This window comes from Pseudorasbora parva, chromosome 6 (assembly GCF_024679245.1).
Source record: "Pseudorasbora parva isolate DD20220531a chromosome 6, ASM2467924v1, whole genome shotgun sequence".
In the NCBI taxonomy this organism is placed as follows: Eukaryota; Metazoa; Chordata; class Actinopteri; order Cypriniformes; family Gobionidae; genus Pseudorasbora; species Pseudorasbora parva.
In genome coordinates this window covers 30,123,565-30,150,626 of record NC_090177.1, presented here as the reverse complement: position 1 = coordinate 30,150,626, position 27,062 = coordinate 30,123,565, and the positions used below count along the sequence as shown (strand labels likewise).

Sequence of the window (27,062 nt, the reverse complement as noted above, 5' to 3'; positions counted from 1 at the left end):
AGCGCACATACAGTTTGAAGCAAACTTTGTGCAGTTTATCATTTTAATACCAATTTCAAGTCTCGTGCAAGAACTCCGGTCTGCCGCACGTGTGATCTCGCGTTGTTTACTTGTCACATCGCACGTGTAGTTTGGGAAACGTAGTTTGCGCATGGGAGAGAGAGAGTTGTTGGCGATTCTTCCTCTTGTTCAGTCATGCAGTGTGAACTCCTCTGTCGTCAAACCATCGTGCAGTGTGAACACAGCAGTGACTGAATGATACCCCAGATAGTCATGCAGTGTGAATAGAGCAGAGACCCGACGAATTTGAAAATTGTGCAGTCTGAACTAGGCTTAAGAGACATAAGAGTTTTGGAGATCAGGAGGAGCTTGCATTAGGGACCAAAATAAATAAATCCATTTGCATCAAGTGTACAAATACACTTAACGTTGAAATTTTCACATGGCTTAAAATAGTATTTAAAATCAATTACTGTTCTTTCGACATTTCTATCCATCAATGAAGCCAAAAAACAAAACAACAACAACAACAAAACTTGTTTCCAAGCAGCACAACTGTTTTCAACATTGATAAGAAGAAAAGTTTCTTGAGCAGCAAACCGGAATCATTTATAATGGATAAGTTGACACTGAACAAACTGAAAATTCAGCTTTACCATCACAGAAATATATTCAACTTTAAAGTAAAAAAAAAGTTTAAAAGTTTATTTTTATGATACAGCTGCAAATAAATATTTGAACACCTGAGAAAATCAATGTTGATATTTGGTACAGTAGCCTTTGTTTGCAGTTACAGAGGTCAAACGTTAGATAGTACGTTAGCCTTTTGAATCCTCTTTTTAAAAATATGTTTTTTGTTTGGCTATTATCGTTAAATCACTGAGCAGACTCGGAGCACTTCACCGGCGGTGACTCTCTCCTCGCGTGACATCCTGAGCTCGCGCAGCATCCTGAACGTTCTTTATCGCACTTTGTAAAGAAACTGGGCTGGCGGATATTGCGTTTTGTGAAAAAATACATTTTGTAGGAGGCTTAAAATGTACATTTTTAAATCTTATTAATGGCAGCAATTCACACTTAGATTAAGGTACATCTAAACAGTGATTTTCAGTAATAAAATCTAAATGTCAAAAAATGGCGTTTATCGCGTTTTGCAACCAAACTCTTAAGATTATCTCTTCATCACGGCACCTATTAGTGGGTGGGATATATTAGCCAGCAAGTGAACATTTCATTCTGAAAGTTGATGTGTTAGAAGCAGGAACAATGGTCAAACATAAAGATTTGAGTGTGTGACAAGGGCAATATATATATATATATATATATATATATATATTATATATATATATAAAAATGTGTGTGAAAAATGGTGAAAGAATGGGGTTACACTTTATTTTGATAGTCCACTTTAGACATTCTACTAACTATAAGTAACTTTGCAACTGCATGTCAACTAACTCTCATTAGAGTATTAGTAGACTGCCAGTAGACTGGTAGGTTATGGTTAGGTGTTAGGGTTCAGGTTAGTAGAATAAGTTGAATTGTAGTTGCCAAGTTGCTTATAGTCAGTAGAATGTCTGTTGGGGGACCGAAAAAATAAAGTTTTAGTAAATATTAATCAGACAGTCTACTAATACTCTAATAAGAGTTAGGTGACATGTAGTTGCAAAGTTACTTATAGTTAGTAGAATGTCTAAAGTGGACTATCAAAATAAAGTGTTACCAAGAATGGTGAAAAGGAAAAAAACATCCAGTAAGTAGCAGTCCTGTGGGCAAAATTTCCCCATTTGATGCTAGAGGTCAGAGGAGAATGGCCCGACTGATTCAAGCTGATAGAACAGCAACTTTGACTGAAATAACCACTCGTTATAACCGAGGTATGCAGCAAAGCATTTGTGAAGCCACAACACGCACAACCTTGAGGCGGATGGGCTACAACAGCAGAAGACCCCACCGGGTACCACTCATCTTCACAACAAATAGGAAAAAGAGGCTACAATTTGCTACTACAAGCTCAGCAAAATTGGACAGTTGAAGACTGGAAAAATGTTGCCTGGTCTGATGAGTCTCGATTTCTGCTGAGACATTCAGATGGAATGTTTTTGGCACACTTTAGGCCCCTTAGTGCCAATTGGGCATTGTTTAAATGCCACGGCCTACCTGAGCATTGTTTCTGAACATGTTCATCCCTTTTATGACCACCATGTACCCATCCTCTGAAGGCTACTTCCAGCAGGATAATGCACCATGTCACAAAGTTCAAATTGGTTTCTTGAACATGACAATGAGTTTACTGTACTAAAATGGCCCCCACAGTCACCAGATCTCAACCCAATAGAGCATATTTGGGATGTGGTGGAATAGGAGTTTCGTGCCCTGGATGTGCATCCCACAAATCTCCATCAACTGCAAGATGCTGTCCTATCAATATGGGCCAACATTTCTAAAGAATGCTTTCAGCACCTTGTTGAATCAATGCCACGTAGAATTAAGGCAGTTCTGAAGGCGAAAGGGGGTCAAACACAGTATTAGTATGGTGTTCCTAATAATGCTTTAGGTGAGTGTAGATATGATTCATATAGTGAAATATTACAATTTAAAACAACTATATACAGTTGCAAGAAAAAGTATGGGAACCACTTGCAGAAACTGAAAATGTAAATAATTTTAACTAAATAAGAGGGATCATGCAAAATGCATGTTGTAATAAATAATACATTTATTGGCCAGTGTCCAATAATAAATAATGGACACTGGCCATTATTTATTATCGGCCATAAGAAAATTGTAAGCTGTATTTTATATTATCCATATTCAAAATAACGCTTTCATCACAATACTAGCAGGTTTTGCAAAAAGTTAATTTTGGACCCTAGCAACACATAATTCACAATGTCCTCCAAACTGACTCAATGTAGTCTTTTATTGTGTTTTAAGATGGTACAGTTTAAATCAATAAGCAATTCATGACACTACCTTTAGATATACGCTCAACCCAAAGCTGCAGCAGTCTCTGTTGTTGAAACATTGAGATTAGGAGGAATACTTTAATTCCTATTGCACATCAGTCCAAAGGAGTGGCTTAAAAAAGTCCTCAAAGGATAAATGAGAAAAATGGGAGACTTCTGCCTAAAGCAGCGCAGAGAAGTATTAAACCAGAAACTAACAGGTTCTGATCCGTTGCTGGCCATTATTCAGCGGCTATTATCCCTGAACACAAAACACCAGATCTGTCAGCCAACACAAGTTTAAAACAAAAAACCAAGGTTGTGAGATTTGGGTGAACAACGCAGGCCACAGACCACTTTACTTGACCATAGATCTTGGTAAAGCAGCAGCTGTAAACTTTCATTCGGAAAGCTCAGGAAGCCCTAAAAGTCATGGAAACCATTAATCTTGTGGCACTTTTCCCTGATTCTTTTCCGCCACTTAACGTGCAATCAAGCTACTGAGAAATGCACTCAACGTATGATGTATGCAAGAGCAGGATCCATTTTATTTTGTATTTTAAACCCCTATAAAATGTATTAGTTATAAGCATTCATCCTTCCTCTTTTACTTTAAAACAAGTCCTATAATTTCCCACTAGGTTTTCGTTTCGGTCCTGAAGAGGAGGGGTTGCTCTAACATGGGTTTTTGCTCTCAAAGGGCTCATCTGGGTCCTTCAGTGGTGCATGAAACAAAAGCTGTAGGTTTAATTTGTAATTCAATTTGGACTGTCGTCCGTGTAGTCCGTCCACCTCTTAATCTCTGCCTCCATCATCGTCTCCCTGCTCCCCGTCCATCAGCAAGGCTGCGTATTTACTGGCTGAGCTGAATTTCTGTTAAAACAAAAAAGAGGACAGTGAGACGTAACCAAAACATGCCTGTTATTTGAGGTTCACATGTTCTTCATGGTCTCTAAATCAGGTGATTTTCATAGAAACTGTTGTTTTGCCTGCACTGACACAGGTTAGTGGTGTAAGATACTGACCTTTTAGAAATAAAAGCTATGTTAGTGATGGTTTACTTTGTGCCTATAATCGGTGTAACGAGAGAAACTGTTTACACACAGTGGATTTTCTCAAAGTGTGTTGTAGTGTCTTTTAAGATGTGTTCACACTTGGCAGGTTTTGTTTGATTAAAACAAACTCCGATGGGTCTGTTTTGTTAGTGCAGTTCTTTTGAAGAATCGTGAATGCTGCAATCTGAACCCTGGTGCGCACTAAACAAGCGACCCATTTAAAAGGTCTGCTTCCAAAACGGACTCTGATGCCGTTCCACTGATAATAGAAATAGAATTGAGTAAAAACAGGACGTGATGGCAGCCTAAAAAGGTTAGAATGCTGAAGAATACCTGGTTCTTGCATTGTATGAACTACACTTTCCATTACAGTTTTGTACAGGTGTTTGAACTGCCGTCTCCTTGTGAGTTCTCAACTGGTAAAAACACCATAATATGTATGCACATATAAGGTTTTGGATGTTTGGAAAGTTTTAAAAATGACAGGGTGAATGCTAAGTGAGCTATGAGTAAATGTAGTGTTTTCTTTTTTGGTCCAGACCAAAAGAATCAAGAGAAGTACAAGATAGAAGAACAGAAGAAGTGTGAACACACCTGTATAAACTGGATCCAGATGCCACTATCCACCATAATTTGAGATCCAGATGCAAGCTATTTTCTATGAATGTGCAAAACTTCTGATTCATTAGCCACTATAATAAAAATAACAATGTGCAGTAAACCGTAAAACTATTTGCGCTACAAACCAGTATGTTAATGATTAAGATTTGAATAAATAAAATATATTAAATACCAAATGCATAACACATTTTCATACATTAAAAATGAGGATAAGCAAGCATGATATCTAACATTTACAATAGAAATGTCTGTTATTTTATTTGTTGGTGAATAACACTATCACAATGAAATTACGCTTTTTTTTTCATTTGTTGACTCAGTTACTTTTTTATGGAACTTCTCTGAGCTATACGGGGCCAGTCAAAACTTTAACTGCTAACGCTGTTAATTCCAGGTTATACAGGATAAACCCAACACTAACAAAATAATGTGTCTTTAACACCTGGTTTATTTTTAAGGTCTGCTCCATCTGGTCCATTAAGCTGGTTCATTTCGCTTGCCGTGAAAGCTCCTTCTAAGTGGAGTTCAAACTCCATGTGTTTATTTGAAAGGGTCTGTCATGGTGAAAATCCAGATGGACCCCAATGTGAAAACAGACCTGAGTGGATCTCAATTACAGAAGTATTTTTCTTTATTTAGAAGCTGCCACAAGTGATGCAACAGACCACAGCAAATTCCAAACAATGGCTGAGACGACTGCAGACTTCATTCAGTTAGAAGACGCCACACGCATACAAAAGATTCAAATTAAGCATTAGGGCTGCACGATATTGAAAAAATAAAAACTGATATTACATTATTCACTTTATCTGCTAAATGTATTACGATATAGAGAACAGAAATACAAGAATGAACTTGAACAGCTATATTTGGGAAAAAATATTTCTAAAATTATTGGGGTGATTTTGTTGGGGAACAAATAACTATAATGATTTGTTGGGGAGTAAATACAATTATTTTAAAAAGCTAAAATATTATTTTTACTCCTGAAGACGAGTGCAAACCATCCTTTTAATATATAACAATCAAGCTTTTATTTTCACAAGTTTTCGCAAATGGATGAATATGCACCCGGATTCATTAAAATCACAGTCAGTCTGTGCGATTTCACAATTTATTTCTATATATCGTGCAGCCTTATTAACCATGGAAACACATTTGCATCTTTAAGATTGATCTATAATTGTACCATTTGAATGAGATAGAGGAGGCCGGAGGCCAGGCTGGTCAATGTGCCAGCGTACAAACAGCTCGAAATGTCAATTTTTTTAGTTTTTACATATAAGCTTGTATTGAAGAGGTTTGTGTCAGTACTCTCAATTCTACGACTATAATTCAATGCTTTGCATCAGAATTATGCGTCTAGACTCAAATCAATATTTACATTTGTTAAGTCACACATCTTCCAAAAAGAAGATCACAATTACAGTCTGAGACCAACATTGTAATTTTCATTACAGAAAATGAAGCAGCTAAAAAAAGCAGTGGAGAAAATGTTCATTAAAGGATTGTTGAACAATGAAAGCCAGGAGTAAAAGCACAGGGAGCGGGGATCATGGGATCACACCCAGAGAGAGTGTTATCTCTGTCACTCACAGGGCTGGGAGGCTCCTCAAATTTCTTTGGCTCTGGTGCTGGTCTGAGATCTCGCTCTCTTCTTGCATCCTTTCTACAAGCAACGCATAACACACTGAGACAGAGTCTCACAAGAACTTCTACACTCATTCAGAAAAATACTCCAGAGCAGGGACGTACATCCCAGAGGAATAAAATATTCAATTGCCAATTTTACGATCAATAATGTAATAATGTTTGTTGTTGAAATAAGATTGAGGCCCCTGCTCTGGAGCCATACACTATTTCTCTTGTTGCTGAGGCCAAATGCATCTTGCCCAGAGATATTTGCAAATAAATGCACAAGTAAGAAATTCAAGCATGTTTAAACTGTTGTTTGGTCAAATAGCCCACTGACTTCTCACAGTTTGTCTAGTTCACAGACTGCCAGTCTGTTTTAGCCATGGACCTTTTTCAGTGGATCTCTCTGCAGGCTTCTGGAGGTTTCTGGAGTGAATCACTGATTTTTTTTTCATTCAATCGATTAAAAAAAAATCAGTCAAATCAGCACTTTTTTGTTGTTGAGACTGGAAAGATGCGAATGGACACAGTGTTCTACAGGCCAAACTAGCACAGAGACAGATTTGTCCAACCATCACACTTATATAATCGAAACAATTATAAAATCTAAAGAGAAAAATCTCACGATAGCAAAATACAAAAAATATCCTTCCAAAATGAATGAAAAGCTCTACACTTTTGGGCAAAAGGGGTGCCAGAGAGCAGCTAACCTGTCAGTCTCCTTCCTTCGGTCCCGGCTGGCTGCGTCTCCACGCCCCCTGCCTGCTCCAGAGCCCGAGACCCCACCGCGACCCCGAGAGGGGCCCCGATCCCGGCGCACCCCATCTGTTTTGTTTTCATCTGTAAGGAGAGCCAAGTGTTCAGCAGAGGACAACTCTACTATAAAGGCATTAGCCTACATTAGGCTATAGGAACGGAGACTACTGGACATTATCTATGTTATGTTCAAGCTCTCGAGAAAACTGCAAAGCACAAAAGTCCCTGACGTCAAGCCATTTTAACGTTAAGAGGGGGTTCCATAAGTGACTTGAGTGCAAAAATTCAAATATGGATTGAGCTGATCTTCCACCACCAATTTTTTTATGTTTCAAGGCATCTACACACTTATTAATCTTACCTTTAGTTCTCTGATGAGCATCAGATGAGCTTGTCAAACTGAAAAATAAAGTACATAAAAAACTGAAATCAGAACAATTCTAAAAAGCACTAAATTTTCATATATACACATACACACACACATATATATATACAGTGAAAAAATGCTTATCTATAAAAATATATAAAAAATATTTGAAAGTGCACATCCCTGTGCATTACTATAAAATGAGAAGAAGGTCATGTCTGAAAGCTACAATCTTTTATTTTTATTAGTTTAAATGAATGGAGAATATCTTGTGTTTTTCCGTAGGTGCTCTACTGTTTTCGTGGGTTCTCGATTTTGTATGTGTCTGTTGGGGCAGTGTGAACATAACATTTGTTTTTTATACAATTCTAAACCCAACGGCCAACTTGTTTGATGCCGTTTGTCTGTGCTGTGTGAATTGGCCTTAAAACTATCAGGCAAATATTTTTTTTTAGTCATATATAAGTGGTTTTTCATTATTGCATTCAGAAATGATGTGAAATACCTGTAAATACAGTGAAAAGTTTACAGACATTCCTCAAATCCTTTTCATTTGACGGTATTCAGAACAGAACAAGAATGAAAATATAAGTAGCTAGCTATAAAATTTAAGTGTAAAATTCTATATAAAAAAAATTGTAGTGCCATTCATTATAAACAGCACCTAAACATTGAGCCAAATCAAATTTATTTAAATTACAACTGAAACCGGTTGGGCTCATGTACTATCCTTCTGCATAAAATAATAACCAAGTATCAAATCAGTATATTATAATGATTTCTGAGGGACCATGTGACTGAAGACTGGACAAATGGCTGGTGAAAATTCAGCTTTGCACCACAAAAATAAATTATATTTTAAAATATATTAAAATTGTAAACCATTATTTTAAATTCTAACATGAATAATAAAGCAGGCTTGATGAGCATTATAGACTTCTTTCAAAAACATAAAACATAGTAATGTTTCCGAACTTTTGACCGATACTGTATATCTAGATATAACAGCAATCAAGAGAGAAACCTTTTGGTTGAAACGCTGCTATTGGGAGAGACGACAGGTTTACTGTCACTATCACTGGATCCTGCACTCATAGTGCTCCTCTTCGCCCAGGCGTTCTCTTTAGGAGGCGGCGCCGGAACAACTTTCAGTGGCAGCCCCTCCTGCTTGGGTGTAGTAGTCTGGATTCCATGCAAAGATGATTCCTCGTCACGGCTGCTGAAAACCTCGTTTTCTACAGAGCGCTCACTCTCTCGACGCCTCGGTGCTGTAGGAGGGGGAAATTGGATTGGATTCTTCTGAGGGTTTCTTTGTAATAAATCATTGTACATATCAACAGTTGGTATGATGGTAGATTTACATGCGTCTTATTATGATCAGTACTCAAACTCAGTTAATGTTTCGCTTTCATTAGGACTGTCCACCTGTTTAATTGTGACCATGTCTTTTTTTCTTATTTTTGAAAGTGTTGTTGTTGGCTTTGGGCAAGAAATTGATTTAAACTTTTAAATGAAAAAATAGATTGTCTTGATTAATAAGATACCAATGTCATGTGACTAGTGTGAGCTCACATGAACAGATTTAATCAGTTTAATTCCTGCTTGCACATTTACATGAAGATGTCTTCCCATGACTACTACAAAAAGCAGAAAGTAAAACACCTTAATTAACAGATGGAACTATCATATTTTGTACATATATATTTTTAAAGGGTCTACTACTGATATATTTTGAGAATTATACTCCTGCATATATATTTTGCTCGTAAGAGGTGTAAATTTGTTGAAGCTACACTGTGTGATATTTTCCCCCATCTAGCGGTGTAAAGGTATATGACCATCCAGTGAATATTAGTTTCTGTTCCTCTCAATTCCAATTTCGTTTTAACTCCAACGGTGGCCGATTTAGTCCAAGACTAACATGGCAATCCCCCTCTTCACATTCGACACCGTGCCATTGAGTGTTAAAACGCGAAAGGCGAAGCTTGAATTTATGGGTATGTCCCTCTTTGGCTAATGTACTTTCGAGATGGAGGGGCAACATGGCGACCGGCATTCAAACCCCTCACCCGTATGTATTTTCAATGGCATATTATAAACTTACGAGAATACTTTATTACTTGAAAGAAGTAATTATACATTAATGAGCACATATATTTTTGAAAGAACTAAGTGTTTTTAGCTAAGAATAAACTACAAAAGTTACACAGTGTAACTTTAACGGACACAATTGTGACCAGAAGTATAACACTGTTTTAGTTGAGAAAACATGACCTGGCTGCCAATCCGTCCATTTCCACATAGTTCAAAACTACTAGATGTGTTGGACCAGACCTCCCAGACGTGTGCATGGGCCATCACCCAACACCAACCCCATCCTCCAGACAGTTCACCTCTGCATCGCCACACAAAAGTTCACCTGGCAAATGGACGGCCCCAGCACGGCACTTCCCATCTAAGCCCACACCAACACAGTGACCCCCAACTGCCTCCCCCTCAGGTACAGGAACGACAGAGATGCCGCACACAGCAGTCTAGGAGGTCCAACACATCCGCAAAAATTGACAACTGGGATCAACAGCCAAAACCTGTGCTTTCAATAGAAGAATTTTTATGAATCGTGACTATGCAGTATCCCACTGGTAACTATTGTGACCGAATATATAAGACCTAATATTTCACAAACTTAACCAACATAAAATCAAAGAGTGCATACAGTTTGTGTGTTAGGGAGGTCTAAGGAGTAAAATGCACGTACTAAATTTGCAAGAAAAAATGTGGACTTGTTAAGGACTGGACAGTGATCACTTACCCCGGCTCGATGTGCTTCCTGTTTGTGATGACTCACTTCCTGTCCTTGAGCGCTCGGTTGCTTGGTCCTCACTACGCCAGCTGGGATGCCTGAGTGCATTAGAAAATGAGAGTGAAAAGACTACAGAAAAAGGAAAGGCATGTAAAACATTTTTTTTCAGTCTTTGCTAGCAAGTATCTGTTCACACTTGGCAGGTTTGGTTTGATTAAAACAAACTCTAATGCGATTGCGCTGTTAGTGCGGTTCATTTGAAAAAAATGTGAACCCTGCCATTCGAACAAAACCACCACTTCAGAGGGTCAATTTTTTTTCACAAGGCAATCTTTCGAAATATGTTCACGCAAGTCACATGTGAGTACAACCGTCCAATTATTGGTCAGTTTTCTTAAACAAAATGATTGACAATTTGGCTTTATTTGTAACTATCAAGACAAACAAACACAAAATGAATGCCATTCCCTCTGTTAAATTATATACTACATTTGTATAAATACTGCTGGAAATTCAAATGTGCTCTCTCTGGATCTCCCAGCACTGTCTAGAACTTAACTGTTCTAGAAGACACATGCAAACACTATACGAATGTTATAATGCAGCTAGAGCAAGAATCAAGCATTCTCGCATTGAGAGTACCAATTACACAATATTTTAAGATAAAGAAGTGCTCATTTGGTTTTCAACTGTGATAACTAATGTATTCACTCACAGAATCGGACAACTGCTATATATATATATATATATATATATATATATATATATATATATATATATATATATATATATATATATATATATATATATATATATATATATATATATATATATATATATACACACACACAACATTTCCCATTATGAATTGTAATACCAGTTGGTCCGTTGGGTCCAACTGGTAAAAATAAAAGTCTAAACTCTCGCTACACATAATGTACACAAGTTAATTCTCTATATCATGTAAATTATATCATGCATTTTAACAGTGTTTTTCTATAAAAAAAAATATATGATTACTTGATTTTGATATTTTATTTGAAATAAATATAATGACAATTGTAAAAATGTTTGCTTAGGTCTATTTTTATTACCACAAAAAAAGTATCCGATTACTTGATTACTTGTCATAACAATTGACTGATTACTCGATTACCAAAATAATTGTTAGCCCTACATAAAAGCAGTGTTTTTTTATTTATTTCTTATCTTTAGGTTCTGTGTTAAACATGACATTGTGAATGCTAAGCGTATGGAAGTAAAACTGTGCCACTGGATTTTGTATTCAAATTTTTAGCACTGAATTTTTTTACATCGAATTTTTAACACTGAATTTTATTTTGCATCTAAATCAGACTTTGAATTTTAAAAGCCATCGAATTTCTAGCACTGTTTTTTTTGCCTATGACATTTTTTCAATGTTTTAAAAAAATTCAGTGTAAAAAGAAATTCAAAGTCTCAAAAAATTCAGTGTAAAAAAATTCAATGTCTCAAAAGATTCAGTGTAAAAAAATTCAACGTCTCAAAAGATTCAGTGTAAAATAATTAAACGTCTCAAAAAATTCAGTGTAAAAATATTCAGAGTCAACATCCGGGTAACCAAGGAGAAGCAATCGATCCCTGTATCAAATCATCCAACATCCAGCCAATCATTTACGCTCCATTGGTCATGTGATGCTGAAACAGGAAGGCGGGGAACAGGGCCGTTTCTAGCCTTTCTGGCACCCTAGGCGAGATTCATATGTTGTGCACCCCCCCCCCCCCCCCCCTTTTTTTTTTTTTTAAACTACAACTTATTAAGTAAATATGACTTCCTTATTTTATGGGCATATTGTACATGCATTAATCGAATAATGTAGCTAGGTTTATTATCTCTGAGATCACAGATGTTGGGGGGTTCGGGGGCATGCTCCCCCGAGAAAAATTTGATTTCTATGATCTACATATGTGTATTTTAAGATGTTCTGAAGGCCAAAAAATTAGATAACAATAGCTTGAAAACCATGTCACTCGGCGCCGCTGCGGATTGAAGAACACAGTGACACAAAGACTAAAACACGGGACGAAGCAGTAGCCGAAGCCTTGCGCCAGTTTCATGTTTTAAAGGTTAATCACATATTTTTTTAGGGGGGGCTGATGCATAAGTTCATAAAAAAGGGCCTAGTGACGCCCATGGTTATGACAGTATTAGCCTACTTGATCAATTTACACTAAACAGCTATCTCTGATGTAAAAAATTTTTTATTCAAATTAACTGCTATAATGTTCTGCACCTGAAATGAGCATGGCGTGTGGTCCGTCCAGTACTAATATTCAGTGTAATGTTTTGCTCAACATTATGATAGAGGGACCAGCTTAGTAGAGAACAAGTAACCAATAAGTAGGCTATACCTGTATATTTCGCTTTCTTTTTACGATACTGAGCCCCTGATGGCTTTTACCTTTTCATGATGATGAAACTAAAGCACGCTGTAACAAGTAGAAATATAGTGTGGCCCCTTTAAGAGTTGCGCGCGCTCCCTGCAAACGAAGTCTGCCTTTTGTGTATGTGCGCACTGAGTCTTGAGCTCCCATGTGTGGGGATTATTTTCTGTTTTCTGTTGCTAACAGTTATTTTGTTTTATTAAGTAATGCTTTTGACGGAAAGGGAGTTTGTGATGAGAGTTCAGCGGGGAATAAAGTGCGATCTGTTTGATGTTAATCGCCTCCGTGTTTGCATCCACTCTCCAGTTACATTAAGTGAGCTATCCGCATTTTTCACTCGGACACAAGCGTTACAACGCCATGGATGACGATGTTCCCTGCCGCCCTCTACATGATCTCATTTCATTACAGCAGCTCCACTATCACCATGGCGACTTCACTCCAATAATCGCAACTAATCATAATGCCTTGAAATAGCAAAAGTACGAAATATTAATAATAAAATATATATGAAACAACTAAAAAATCTTGTTGGGGCGGGGACTCATTGACGCCCCCCAGCTGTTGGCGCCCTAGGCGACCGCCTAGTTTGCCTATGCCTAGAAACGGCACTGGCGGGGAAGTTCACTTCAGGTGAGCTCCAGAGCTCAGCAGCATGGCTCAGAACACACACGATGGCGCTTCAGTGAGTTTACTCATGACCAATGGAGCGTAAATGATTGGCTGGATGTTGGATGATTTGATACAGGGATCGATTGCTTCTCCTTGGTTACCCGGATGTTGACTCTGAATATTTTTACACTGAATTTTTTGAGACATTTTTTTTTTTACACTGAATCTTTTGAGACGTTGAATTTTTTTACACTGAATCTTTTGAGACGTTGAATTTTTTTACACTGAATTTTTTGAGATGTTGAATTTCTTTTTACACTGAATTTTTTTAAAACATTGAAAAAATGTCATAGGCAAAAAAAAAACAGAGCTAGAAATTCGATGGCTTTTAAAATTCAAAGTCTGATTTAGATGCAAAATAAAATTCAGTGTTAAAAATTCGATGTAACAAAATTCAGTGCTAAAAATTAGAATACAAAATCCAGTGGCACAGTTTTACTTCCATATAAGCGAAGCAGGCCTATATGTAGCATTTTCTTTTTGGGTCCAAACTAAAAGAAACAAGGAACTGAGCTGCAAGTGTGAACATAGCAGCCTAAATTTCATGGATTCTGAATAGTGATCAACCTATATTGATTTTTTATAAGCGATACCGATACCAATTATTTACATGTTTTTGTGGCGATAACTACGGAGCCCCTAAAGGGACGTGGTGGAGGAATTTTTTTAGGTGGGGAGGTATTTTTTTTCCCCTAAACCTTTTGCGTTCCCTCGCAAAACATTGCGTTCCCTCGCAAAGACATTTGCGTTCCCTCGCAAAACTTTGCGTTCCCTCGCAAAGATATTTGCGTGGGAACGCAAAGTTTTGCGAGGGAACGCAAATGTCTTTGCGAGGGAACGCAAAAGGTTTAGGGGAAAAAAAATACCTCCCCACCTAAAAAAAAATCCTCCACCACGTCCCTTTAGGGGCTCCGTAGATAACTGTTATATAGAACCAATATTTATTTATTGTGTTATTTCTTTTTTTTTTTTACAATTACAGCAACAGTATGAAAAGAGCTTTTTTAACACTTTAATTTTTGCAGTTTCACTCCCTTACATACAGAACAAAAGGCATTTACATCAATAAATCAGTGCAAGGTCTTTTTAACATTAAAGGGTTACTTCAGCGATTAGCATATGGCTTTGTATCAGTAGAAACCCTGGAGTATATTCAAATGTTTGTGCTTTGAACCCGCGCACGTGGGATGGGAGATCACACTCAGAGCTCAGCAGGCAGCTGCAGGCACTCATTTAAGCGGAGCTATGGTGAGCAATGTAAGTCTTTTAACTTCTCAAATTAATTTCTATGAAAGTTAAGCTTGCAAAATCATGAACTGAAACGCGCCAGACTGAACTCGCGTTGTGAATGTATGCCGCGAGTGTAGTCGCGATTACCGCAGCTCTCATCACGAGAGCTCATCAGCTCATTTATCTCACTCCTGCAGTTAGTCCTGCACTCATTATATTGAACAGACACGTTCAGTTTTTAATTGTAGTGTCTTCTCCAACTCAGTCACAGTAATCCAGTAGCGGTGGCTTTGGGAATGGCCTCACAGGGCAGCGAAGCATTCTGAGGATTGTAGTCTTTCATCCCCATGAGACAAAAATACATTTTCTGTCTTTTCTCAGTCTAGAAGGCACCAAATTCTAAAATAATTTCACATTTCTACTACATTGATGACCCAGTTTAAATACAGATTCATCTTCCCAGCGCTAAAGTACCCCTTTAATGCTGTTTCACCTTTTTATTTATAAATACAGCCATATTAACAACAGGCAAAATACATTTATAAAGTCTAATGTTTTCAAATGGAGAACATAAATAAATGAGAGTTGAGTCTATCAACTCCCCATAACTATGAGCATAAATATAAGCATTCATTTTAAACTACAGTTTTAAAAGGTTTATATGTTTAATAGACTAAAGAGTGAATATTTTAACATTGTAATAGCTATGATGTATTCGCGGGTTTGTTTATTTTCCTTATAGAGCCAATCTCATCTAGTACGGTATAAAAATTAATGTTCGTGTCAGTCTATGAAAAATGCTGGTGACATAGCGCTGTTTTCATCTCTGCGTTTAACTTGCATGTCTCACGGAGCTGTAAATAATTAGATGTTTATTATATACATGTTTTATAGCAGACGTTAATATAATTTAAAGAGTTTTAAACTCACTACGAGTCGATCTTGTTTACATATGGTGACTAGCCTATATGCTGGAGCAACAACTCGGTGAGAGAACGGCTGAACATGACTGAGCATAAACACAGAGAGATAAAGAAGTTTGACGCTTTTATTTCCAACATGCTCTCATTCATGGCTGTTTTATTTAATTCATGTGAAGTTACGTCTTTATTGTGACATGACGGAGTACCTGACTGACTCTGTCAGTGAGTTTGTCTCTAGTTGGGCCAAGTTTAAACTACATAACATCATATCATAACATCTTATTTTTGCATATCTCAATTGTGAATGTTAAACAAAGTTTATTAATTAAACGATGCAGGTTATTTTATCTTTGAACACCGTTGTTGACTCATCTCCTCTCAGACAGTCCTTTAAAGGGGGGGTGAAATGCTGTTTCATGCATACTGAGCTTTTTACACTGTTAAACACTTGGATTCCCATCCTAAACATAGTCAAAGTTTCAAAAACTAATGTTGGACGTTTGATAGAGTATTTCTGTGTCAAAAATACTCCTTCCGGTTTCTCACAAGTTTCTGGGAGTTTTTTTCGAGTATGGGTCTACTTGACGTTAATAGAGCGGAAGGTCCTTGTATGGGCTGTACGGGCTCTTCTCCCGGTAGGGTGCGCGCGCGCGTCACTAGCGCGAGAGAGGAAATGCACGCTGTAAACTCTCAGCTGCAGATCCAGTCGTCCGTGAACACTAATGTCGGTTATAGTCCGCGCCGCGCTCCACTTCATTCCTCCACTTTGACATTAAGCGACTTCAACGCTTCAGCACAGCATTCCGGGAAGGCAGGGCTGCATTTGAACCGATTTGAACGCAGAAATGCTTCAGTCGCATCGCAAAGTGGATCTCCACACTCCAAGAAGTGTGTTTTTGACGGAGCCGTCCCAGCGATAAAGGTTCGGTCCTGGAAGCAGCCGGTAAGTAAAACTGCTTCAAATGTCTGTGCTGTGCTTATCGTCGCGTATGTAAACATCAGTAAACGACACGATCGCGTGCTTCGTCATTCAAATGCACTAACGGACTCCATTGCTGTTCTATGTAACTTATAACGTTACACTACTCTGACCTGCAAAACCGTTTTGCTTGCTACTAAGGTTTGGTCGCATACAATAGTCCATAAACCGAATCATGTCATGTCGACAGGCCTCTAAATACAGTACTTACCACAGAGACGGATTGCTCTCTGTTGCTGTTTCAATTTCAGCCTCCGAATTAGATTCTGGATCATATCTATTAGCTGAGATAGCTGAGATGGGTTTCTCCACGGTTGAGGACGTCACCGCTTTGCGCATATGTCATTCTTTAGCTCCGCCCACACGATACGCCTCCAGGCGCTCGGTTTTTTCCGGAAAGACTCGGTACAGCCCATATTTCTTTTACAAATATAATAAAACGAAAGACTTTTCGGAGATATGAAGGATGCAATACTATTCTATAGGTACTCAAGATTGACATGAGATTGACTGAAACTGAGTCTTTCACCCCCCCCTTTAATGGCACGCTTGTATGCAATTCCTAAAACGTCCACAAGATGGCGCCATTTATTGGGAAATCCGATATTACAACACTGATACCCGTTTATGGGCAAATGCTTAAATATCGAGAAAAATATCGGGAATTCGATATATCAGTCGATCACTAATCCTAAAGTTGTCGATATCTTTACATGTAAATGATTTATTTGGTGCGTGATGAAATAATCCAGCCACAAAACTAGACTAATATTAAGTTAAGTGAGTTAATATCACATTAATATAAGTAGCATCACACTAACTGATTTCATGAGAAGCGTACATAAAAAATAATAATACAAAAAAACCCACAGTTGTTGGATTGTGGTCAGGAATGTACCTCTCTCTGGGCTTGCGTTCAGGTCCTCTGTTTTTGTCCTCTTCTAGCTGCCTCTGCAGTCTCTCCTGCTCTTTCTTAAGCCTCTCCTCCACCTCTCTCTCTTTAGCGGCTGTGTCCACAGGTTTGGCTCCCCCAAAAATGGATGCAGCTCGTCCTGAAGAGGGTGAAGGGCTGCTGATCTGGTCTTCCTCTTTAGGCACACTGCGGGGCTTCAGGTTTAGCTTGGGCCTCTGAGTTGGACCTAAACACAAACGCAGTACAGTGTGTTTAGATGATCTGATTAAAGACATTTTTACGTTCACTTCCTGGAGCGACCCAGACAAAAGCCAATGCATCAGCCCACCTCTGTCCTCACGCTTCTCATCCCGTCTCTCGTATCTCTCTTCACGGTCACCAAATCGATCCCCATAGCGCTCCCCGCTACCCCGAAAATCATCCCTCCGGTCATCATAGTCACGTCGAAAACCGCTTCCAAATGGTCGACGTCCACCACTGCGTGAATCATAACCTGAAATAATGACAAACACAGAATTATAAAAGGTAAACTAACTAGTGACCTGTTTGATTTTGGAAAAATGGGGTTAACATTGCATCTCGACCACAGGGGCACCTTCAGAGAGAGCACTGAGCCTTTGTGGTTGGATTTTGGAGAAGAGGTATATGCTACTGAAACTGCCATAAGTCTTCTGTTCTATTCTGTTCTTGCATGGATGTTAAAAAAAAATGTATGAAAACTTTTGCGACTGAGCCAGCCTGTATTTATGATCCATTTGAAATAGAGATTACTTAATCTATGAAATCAAATACTGAATGGCACTAAAAACATGAAATATTAAAATAAAAAACACACAATGTGATGTGTTTACCTTACATTCAATACCCTCTAATTTCTTAAAAACTCTTCTCTATTGGGCGGACATTCTGGTCACCTGAGCACAAACATTCTTTATACCATTCCTAACAGCATACGTAAACACACACAAAAAGTGGTTTCATCGTGCAGTTATAACTATTAACTTTAATGTGCCATTTATATATTATTTAACCATTGATGTAACTTCGTTATATATATATATATATATATATATATATATATATATATATATATATATATATATATATATATATATATATATATATATATATATATATATATATATATATATATATATATATTCCTAAACCTTAGGGAAATCTCACAAGGATCCCTAAACAATCCCCTTGTGAGATCCATTCTTTATTAGGCTTATAATACAATTATAATATAATATAGCTTATAATATAATATAGAAACTAATTATATCATTATATCAGTTTAAACGCTTCAATTTGTACAACAACAAAAAAAAAACAGCAAAAATGTTTTTATTATATAGACCTAATAGCTAAGTACGTTCAAGGGAAGATGTGAACTCTTTTATAGTTATCTAACCATCTCCGAACCCAAACCACACACACGCATCTATTTAAACTGACTGAGGTGTTTTGAGTTTGCATGCTACACTTGTGGTGGGTGTAACTGTAAATGTCTGTTTTGTTACCGTGCTGTGCCCATCATCCGTTATTTCCACTAATAGTCAAGCAACTCTTCTTTAAAACATGATGACGTTTTATTTCACGTCTTTGTTTTACGTTGCTTCTCATATTGATCTATCTGGACCGCAAACATGACTCATTGCCGCTTACATAATTCTCTTTCTATGAAACCTGTAAACCGCATGCATTCACCGGTTCTAACACTATAGCGATACTAACTCTGGAACAGAGGCAGTGCACTTTAAATGAGAATTATTTCTCTTTAAAGTACAATCAAACGGATTTCTAGCCTCATTTTGCGGCAGCCGTCTGCACAAAATGTTATTCTTTCTGTGCGGCCATGGCATCACAAGTGCGCAGCCACGCACGCGCTCAGCTTAGAGGGAACATAGCTTACATTATGATTATTTAATATTAAACTTGAGCATTGATTTAAGTTACATACCCATTATAGACATACTTATTTAAATCAACTCTAACTCTAATAAGTTCAAACTTAATAGCCTATTATAAACAGATTTCCTCAAATAAAAGTTAGTCCACATTTGTGTCTGGGTTTGAACCGGCTTCTCATGTATGAGAAGTCTCTGTATACATGACGGGTGGCAAAAAAAAAATCACAAAAAAAGCTTGATGCGTACTGACAACTATACATTAATTAACCATCTTCATTAGCAACTGTTCAAATTTAAAGTAACTTTCATTCATAATGTTTCTCTTTTAAACTGATTTAAGATTTCATACTGTATTGTCCCTTATAACCGGTAGTATAAGCCTATATGCTAGTTTGACATGACAGAAAAGTTGTGTGTAGGCTTTCAAAATATTTATCTTGCTTATCTTCCGAGTGGACATTTTTCTGACTAGTTTAATCAACCAGTCTTTCATATTCCCGTGCCAACCTCTAGTGCTTGAAATGTACGAAAGTGTTATATACCTCTGTCATAGTCTCGGCGCTCTTTATCATCAAAACGTTCCCGGTATCTGTCTCTTCCGCCATCATAGCGATCATTGTCCCACCGCTGGCCACGGTCTGAATCAAATCGATCCCGGGATCCTAAGAAGAGGATGGTAACAAAATCCATCAATTTGAATCAAATGTTAAAAACAATAAAGCACACAACATATGAATATATTTTATTACTACATTTTTCCAGTTTTCACAGACAGGGTTTAGATTAAGCCAGATAAGGCCTTGAGACAAAACAATGGCACTTACATAGTTTAAGATATGCCAGTGCAAGCTGCTTTCAGTTAAAACTTTTAAGATATGCCAGTGCAAGCTGCTTTCAGTTAAAACAGCTCAAGCATGCATTTTAGTCTGGGACTAGTTTAAGCCTTGTCTGTGAAAAGTATTTTATTTTACTCGCTCTTCAGTGCTGGCCAATAACCAATTACTTAATAGCATGTCAAATAAATGTGCCATGTGAAGATTGTTGTAAATAATCATAGAATACATTTTGCTAGTAGCTTGTCATGTGGCTTACAATGAGTAGTTTTGTTTCAAACTAGAGATACAAAGTAGTGTCCTCTCATAGTTTTGCTCCAACAAATACTTGTCGGATTAAGTAATTGCATACGCTCTCCAAAAGCGTCGTCCCTGCGAGGTCCGTCATCGGCCTCAGATTTAGGCCTTGCCCGCCAGTCAGAATCGGTCTTGTCGTGGCCCATGTCTCGGTCACTGCGGTTACGGTCTCGCCCGGACATGGATCGATCATCTCTCTCTGAGCAGGAGAAAACAAGCATGATTATTTTTTCTCCAATAATACAAGTTCACAATTGTAAATGAACAGATTGGTTTCTCAGATCCACACCTTTCTCATTGGACTGGTCAGCGATGTCTACACGGATCCTGCGATTTCCAAGGTTCTATAAAGAAAGAAAGAAGATGGGGTTAATATGAGAATACTACACTGCTGCTCATTACACAAACTGTGAGCATGCACCTGTATTTTGTGCAAGTGTAACAGATAACATGCACCACCATGTGGCCACCATTGAAATAACCCTAACACCAACACTGATGAGAGGCTGCTCACTGCAGAGCCATGGGTGGAGCATGAGGTCCAGCTCCTCCTCTCTGAACGTCCTGCTTCCCCTCTCGAGATGGGGATGTAATGGGTGGAGCTAGGAGGTCCAACCACACGCTAACCCTACCCAGAACCATTTATGTACTTGCATAGGTTTTCATGTAAAGAATAAGTTATATCGTTAGTCAATAGACATTCAAACAACAAAGTAACTGGCAAGTGGATCTCACCTCTTCATTGAGACTTAGTGCACGCAACAGAGAATCCACATCATCAAACTCTGCATAACCAAAGCCTTTCAGCCGTTCTGGATTACTGGGCTCCCTCGGGAGGCGAACGGCACTGATCTGTATGAATAAAAAAATAAATAATAATAATACCAATTGTAATATTTCATACGTTTTATTCTATGGGAAAGAAAACTGCAACAATTCTTCATGTTCTGTCCAAAATGTTATTTAATGTGGTATAGTGTCCATCTGTTTTTACAGCATCTTGAAGCACATGTTGCATTGTGAAGTTAAAACTAAATTAAAAAATGGTAATTGAAATCAAATTAAAGTTGCATCTTGAGACCGTTGCGTCCGGATCCATTTTATTAAGTCAGTTCTGTACCCTCTAGCTACTTTTGAACAGAAGGCAGCGTTGAAGAAATGCTGGTTTCAGAGATTATGCTGCTTTAGACAATTTAATTTAATTAATTGGAGGATTATATGAACAGATAGATTACGGTTGAAAATAACATTTTTGTTTTTGAAAGTAGTCTCTTATGTTCACTAAGGATGCATTTATGTCATCAAAAATACAGTAAAGCGTTAATATTGTGAAATATTATTACCATTCAAAATAACTGTTTTCTATTGGAATCATTTCAAAATTATGATTTAAAATATATTCCTATGATGATTTTAGCTGAATTTTCAGCATCAATACTCCAGGCTTTAGTGTCACATGATCCTTCAGAAAATTCAAAACAGCATAATAGAAATAGAAATCTTGTACAATTTTAAATGACTTTATTTGATCAATTAAATGCATCCTTTATGAATAAAAGTTCTTACTGACTTAAACACTTTAACGGTAGTGTGTACATAAAAATAATGCACGCAATGCAATATTGGGCACAAAAAAAAAATCACATTTCTAAACGCTATACTAGAACTGACACTGTGTTGATGACAGAAGAATATTCAAAGGTAATGTCGTCATATTAAATGGATATAGAAAATAAACTTAGTATCTTGCTTTGTTGAAGTTGTAATGGCATGTGAAAGTTATCAAATTTAAGAACTAATAATGACATTTTTATTTATAAAAAATAAAAAAACTTCCTTTTAACTACTCTAGAAAGTAGAAACTCATGTTGATGAAACTCAGCTGTGTTCTAAAAACATCTTTGAAAGCGATCTTTTCATGCACTATTTACATGCAAAATAGCACAAGTGTAAAAACTGTAGCAGATGCTGTTTGGCAGAACCCACAAGGCTCATCTCAAATACTCACACCAAAGGCTGAGCTAGAACTTGTAAAACTTACTTGTGAAATGGTTAAGGTGTAATGCATGTGAGAATTCAAATGAACATTCCTTCTGCAGGCTCACAGGAAGACAAGATACTCACACTGAGTCCACGGAAAAAGTTTTTGATGGAGTCTTCGGTGACGTCATAGGGGAGGTTGCCCAGGAAGGCGGTGTAGGGGGGGCTGCGGGGCAGACGGGAGCGGTCGATGTTGGGCTCACGGGCAGCACGTGGAGCCGTCGGTAGAATGGACCGATCGATGGGCGGCGCGCGGTACACGTCATCTTCTGTGTGCCAGGATGTAGTAACTATAAAAGAAGTTGATTAGGGATGGTTCTACATTATTTTACTCACCCTCATGTCGACTCAAACCCAAACTACTTTCCTTATTCTCTGTAAGAAGCTTCTCTTTCCCATACAATACAGGTGAGGCATCATATAATAATCCATGTGAAATCCAAACAATAGCCTTCTGTGAAAATGTTTTTTTTTTTAATATTTTGTATTATTTAGAGACGGTGTGCCAGGTTTGCAACCTCATCCCATTTTTTGTTCCATGGAAGAAAGAAAGTCATATGAGCTCGTAACGTCATTAGTGTTCAGAGAGGTATGTTGTATGAAATTGTTTTAGATATTTAGATATTTTTAATACTTCTAGAGTTACAGGCACGCAAACTTTGTGAAAAATTATATTTATGGCACTCAAACAGGTATGTTCTAATCTATGCAATTGTGTTGACCATTATTTGCTCTTCAGATATTCCTCTTTGAAAGAAAAGTAGTATCAGTTTTATGCAAAGTTATCGACATTTAGTTTGTGACCACTGGAAAAAGTGTAAAGTTTACCAATTTACTCGTTGAGATCGCCATAGGGCCTTTAAAAATGAAGACACCAAAATAAAAGTTTGTTTAGATCTAGAACCTAAAAGCATAATAAGATATATTTAACACTTCTTGAGTTGCACGCATGCACACTTTGGGCAAGTGCCTTTTCCCATTTTAGAAGAGCGAGCTTTATTTTATTGCCAATGTGTTCTTGCATACACAAGGATTTTTTTTAGTGCTGAAGATTCCAGTGCACATATACAAATACAACAAGAACATAATACAAATTCTAAGAATAAACTTAGAATTTTTGGCATATAAAGCAACAAAGACTTCTAAAGTCAACAGATTTTATTAATAGAATTACCATTCTCTGTGTTAAAAATTATATATGCTGCTGCTATCTTTCTAAAGTAATTTTTCCCCCTTGTAACTTGATTCCAAATCTTTTGAATTTTGACCCTCCCTCTACAAAGTAGTGGATTACTCAGTAAATATACAGCCATGACAATTAATATTTTGGCTCTCATTCATTTATGAATTTATTTCACCAGAAATAAACTAATAAAAGTATCCAAATTTGTAACCAGGGTTGATGCGGGATGATATATTACCGGGATATTATATATTTATTTTTTAATTTTTAATTAACTTTTTTTTGTTAAGATTATAAAAGTATATTTTGAAAGCAGTGCCAACAATTCAAATGATTCAAACTTCTCTCACCATCTCCCTCCAGGTCATCGGTCTCGTCAGCCCAGCTTGTGGGCTTTGCGGGTGGGTAACTTGGCGGAGCATTTCCCCCGCTGTCCTCCGCTAAAAAGTCCGTCAGGGTAAGGGTCTTACCCTTTTTCTTATTCTTTTTAGCTGTCAGGAAATAAACAATTAGTATGTTCTGAAAACAGCATGACAAGCCTCCAATGCTTCTCCATAAGGCTCAAACGCCAAGACCATGATAACGAACACAAATGAGAAGAAACGGATTGTAATATATGCTGCACTGTGGCCTAAACATACATTACATTTACAATATAACACCATTGTGCCTGCAGTTAGATGACCTATCAGAAGATCCACAAATATGCAGTCGAACAATGCAAAGTTAGTGTACTTCCTTTGCAATAATTATAATAGAGTATCAAAGGGAAATGTGGACTAACCGGCACTACATCATTTGCATAGACAAACTGCAGCATTTGGAAAACACGAATATGTTTTCAATGGCAGATCGACTCTACTGTTGCGGACGGTTAACACATGGAGAAAGACATTGTTGTGAGCTACTACATGCTTCTGAGCTCTTTTGTGACCAACTGCACTGTCAGGACATTCCTGCTCTGTGAAACTGAATCAGTGTTTACTGTAGGGCTACGACACCCCGCTGCAAAACCAAAACAGTGCTGAAGTTCTGACAACATTATCCTTCAGCTCAACTTAGAGAAACTGGTTTCTGAATGGCAGTCACCTGTGTGGAAGGTGAAGGAAGAAAGAGTCTCTGAGTGACAACTCTATGAATTATGATTATACTGTCCCGTAATACATACAAAATCAAAACACACTATGATTTCAAAAGTGAATCACAATTGAACCTTAAAAGAGGTTTAAAGCTTGACAAGATGTGTACAAATGTGTTTTTGTGTAGTTTTCACTTAAGACAGCTGTATGGGAATTTGAGGTGAGATCTCCCAAAGCCAGATGGACTTCCAAAAAGTGCTTTAGATGTACATATGAATGCATATGAGTGGTTTCAGTTTTGTTGTCTCGGGACAGTGCAGAAGACCTCCACGTCATTCGGTGAAATGTGTGCTTTTTCCAGTATGACAAGAAGATTTTTTAAAGTAAACCCTGCATGTGCGATTTTACAATTCTATCAGAAAAAGTATGTGTTTAAAGGGAAAGTTCACCCAAAAAAGAAATTCTGTTTTCATTTACTCACCCTCATGTTGTTCCAAACCTTTATGAATGTCTTTGTTCTGTTGAACACAAAAGAAGATATTTTGAAAAATGTTTGTAAGCAAACAGTTGATGGGCCCCATTGACTTCCATAGTAGGAAAAAAAATACTATGGAAGTCAATGGTGTGGTTACAAACGTTTTATTTATACAGGTTTGGAACTGTGTTTAAATGATGACAGAACTTTCATTTTTGGGTGCACTATAGGCGTTATTAGATGGCATTATACGTGCCATCTCAAGCTACATCTATATTTTTAAATATATGTCCTCAGTATGGTAACATGGCTGACAGTTAACAATGTTATGGTTTCGTGTGACAATGCAAGGCTTCCGCCTGGCCTGAGGCAATGAAAATATATATGATGGTAAAGTTATTTACTATACAAAATCATTGTAACGAGACTGAAATATTAGTATCACAAATAAGAAAATAGTGATTAAAAAGAGAGAACTTTTTAAAAAGTAAAACTAATTAATAAGGAAAATATAAAAATACATATAATTAACATAAAAATCAAGTGCATTTGAGTTAATATAACTTGCATTAGTTTTAATATAAAAATGCATTAGGGAGGGAAACCCCAGTTATTCTGTAAAATGCCCCCTCTAATAAATCAACACAATTCATCCAAAAACAAAGACAACTGCTTGTCCCGGGACAGCAGAAGTGTTCCAATTGAGTTGTACTGAGCGTGTCCTGGGACAGTGCAGAAGACCAATGAGCGCTAACATAATGAATATTTATATGCGCTCTTTATGCTCATACAAGGCGTTGTAAGCTGTCAGATAAACGCGGGAACGTGTTAAGTGAATGTATGAAGTTACAGCAGCCCCTCCCTCAATTCTGCGCCTGCGCTTACATGCATGGGCCTGAGCCAATTGTTTATATTGCGTTAGTCGTACTGTATACGAAGCAAAGCAATACCGCATTTACATTTGGAAAAAAAAAAAAATAGTTAACGTAAACAACACAAAGCCGCACGCATGTAAACACTGGCTTGCATGTGCTTTATTTTCTGAAGGAGACACGAACAGAGTAAATAAGAGCCGTGAACAGCGCTTGCGTGTTGTCTGAATAGAAAGTAAATAAGCTGGTCAATATGTTTTCGCGTTTGCACATACAGCTGCTGGTGCAATTTCGACGCAGCGGCTCTTCACAACTCAAAACCAAGCTTCAACAATCAGCCCTCGTCGCTAAATCACACCCAACACGGTTGCAGTCATCTCGGACACACTTTATCTACCATTGAAATAAATTTCCCTGGCACAAATGACTTGTCGCACCCGAAAATTCTTAACCGGCCGTGGCACAAATCTATAAAATCCTCACCTGAAGCCGCCATGCTGGAGAAGGAGTGCGTGTCATATCCCCGGATGGGGGCGTGGCCTGGTGCACGACGTCATCGCTGCCATAGATCTTCATGCATAGTATCCCACCACATTCGTTCACTTTATAAGTCCGTAAACGCATTATCTTGTTGCGTTATTTTTTTAAATCCCCATTTAATTTAGACTTTTCTTATCTTGACATGCTCCAAATATTTTTCTTGTGATTTATTTTATTTTTTATTTGGCATCAAGCCATCAACCAGGCTCCTGCTAAACAGAACCCTACATGACTCATGTCATGAGTGAGAGAGGTGCTCTTACCCATTATTCTCAATAAAGGAGTATAAACGGACTGTTGCTTCGAGATATGGTCACCCAAGAAGTAGTACTGGTTAAGGTCTCTCCAACTTTTACTGTGGTAACATTTTAATGTCAGCTGACACCATCTTGTTGACCAAAATAAATCATCTGTTGAAGTCTATTATGGTAGGCTATAGCCTACTCCAAAAAAACAAAGCCAAAGCATTTGAAAGATTTACACCTTTAAATTGAAGAATCC

The 27,062-nt window shown here is 37.6% G+C and overlaps 1 protein-coding gene across 2 annotated transcripts; it reads right to left on the bottom strand.

Moving 5' to 3' along the window:
* Positions 1 to 3,474: 3,474 nt before the first annotated feature.
* Positions 3,475 to 26,588, bottom strand: eif4ba (eukaryotic translation initiation factor 4Ba). Of its 2 annotated transcripts, XM_067446629.1 has the most exons (15): positions 26,505 to 26,588; positions 23,946 to 24,086; positions 22,497 to 22,702; positions 21,108 to 21,224; positions 20,662 to 20,716; positions 20,428 to 20,571; positions 19,785 to 19,904; positions 17,655 to 17,819; positions 17,312 to 17,552; positions 10,195 to 10,283; positions 8,407 to 8,650; positions 7,377 to 7,414; positions 6,970 to 7,099; positions 6,221 to 6,293; positions 3,475 to 3,821 (listed from the first exon to the last, which is right to left on the bottom strand). In XM_067446629.1, exons 1-15 carry the CDS (start codon positions 26,515 to 26,517, stop codon positions 3,744 to 3,746), a joined length of 1,854 nt encoding a protein of 617 aa, XP_067302730.1. In that variant the 5' UTR covers positions 26,518 to 26,588; the 3' UTR covers positions 3,475 to 3,743. The 2 variants fall into 2 exon arrangements, with proteins under 2 accessions (XP_067302730.1, XP_067302731.1); XM_067446630.1 differs by lacking the exon at positions 6,221 to 6,293.
* Between the last annotated feature and the right edge of the window lie 474 nt (positions 26,589 to 27,062).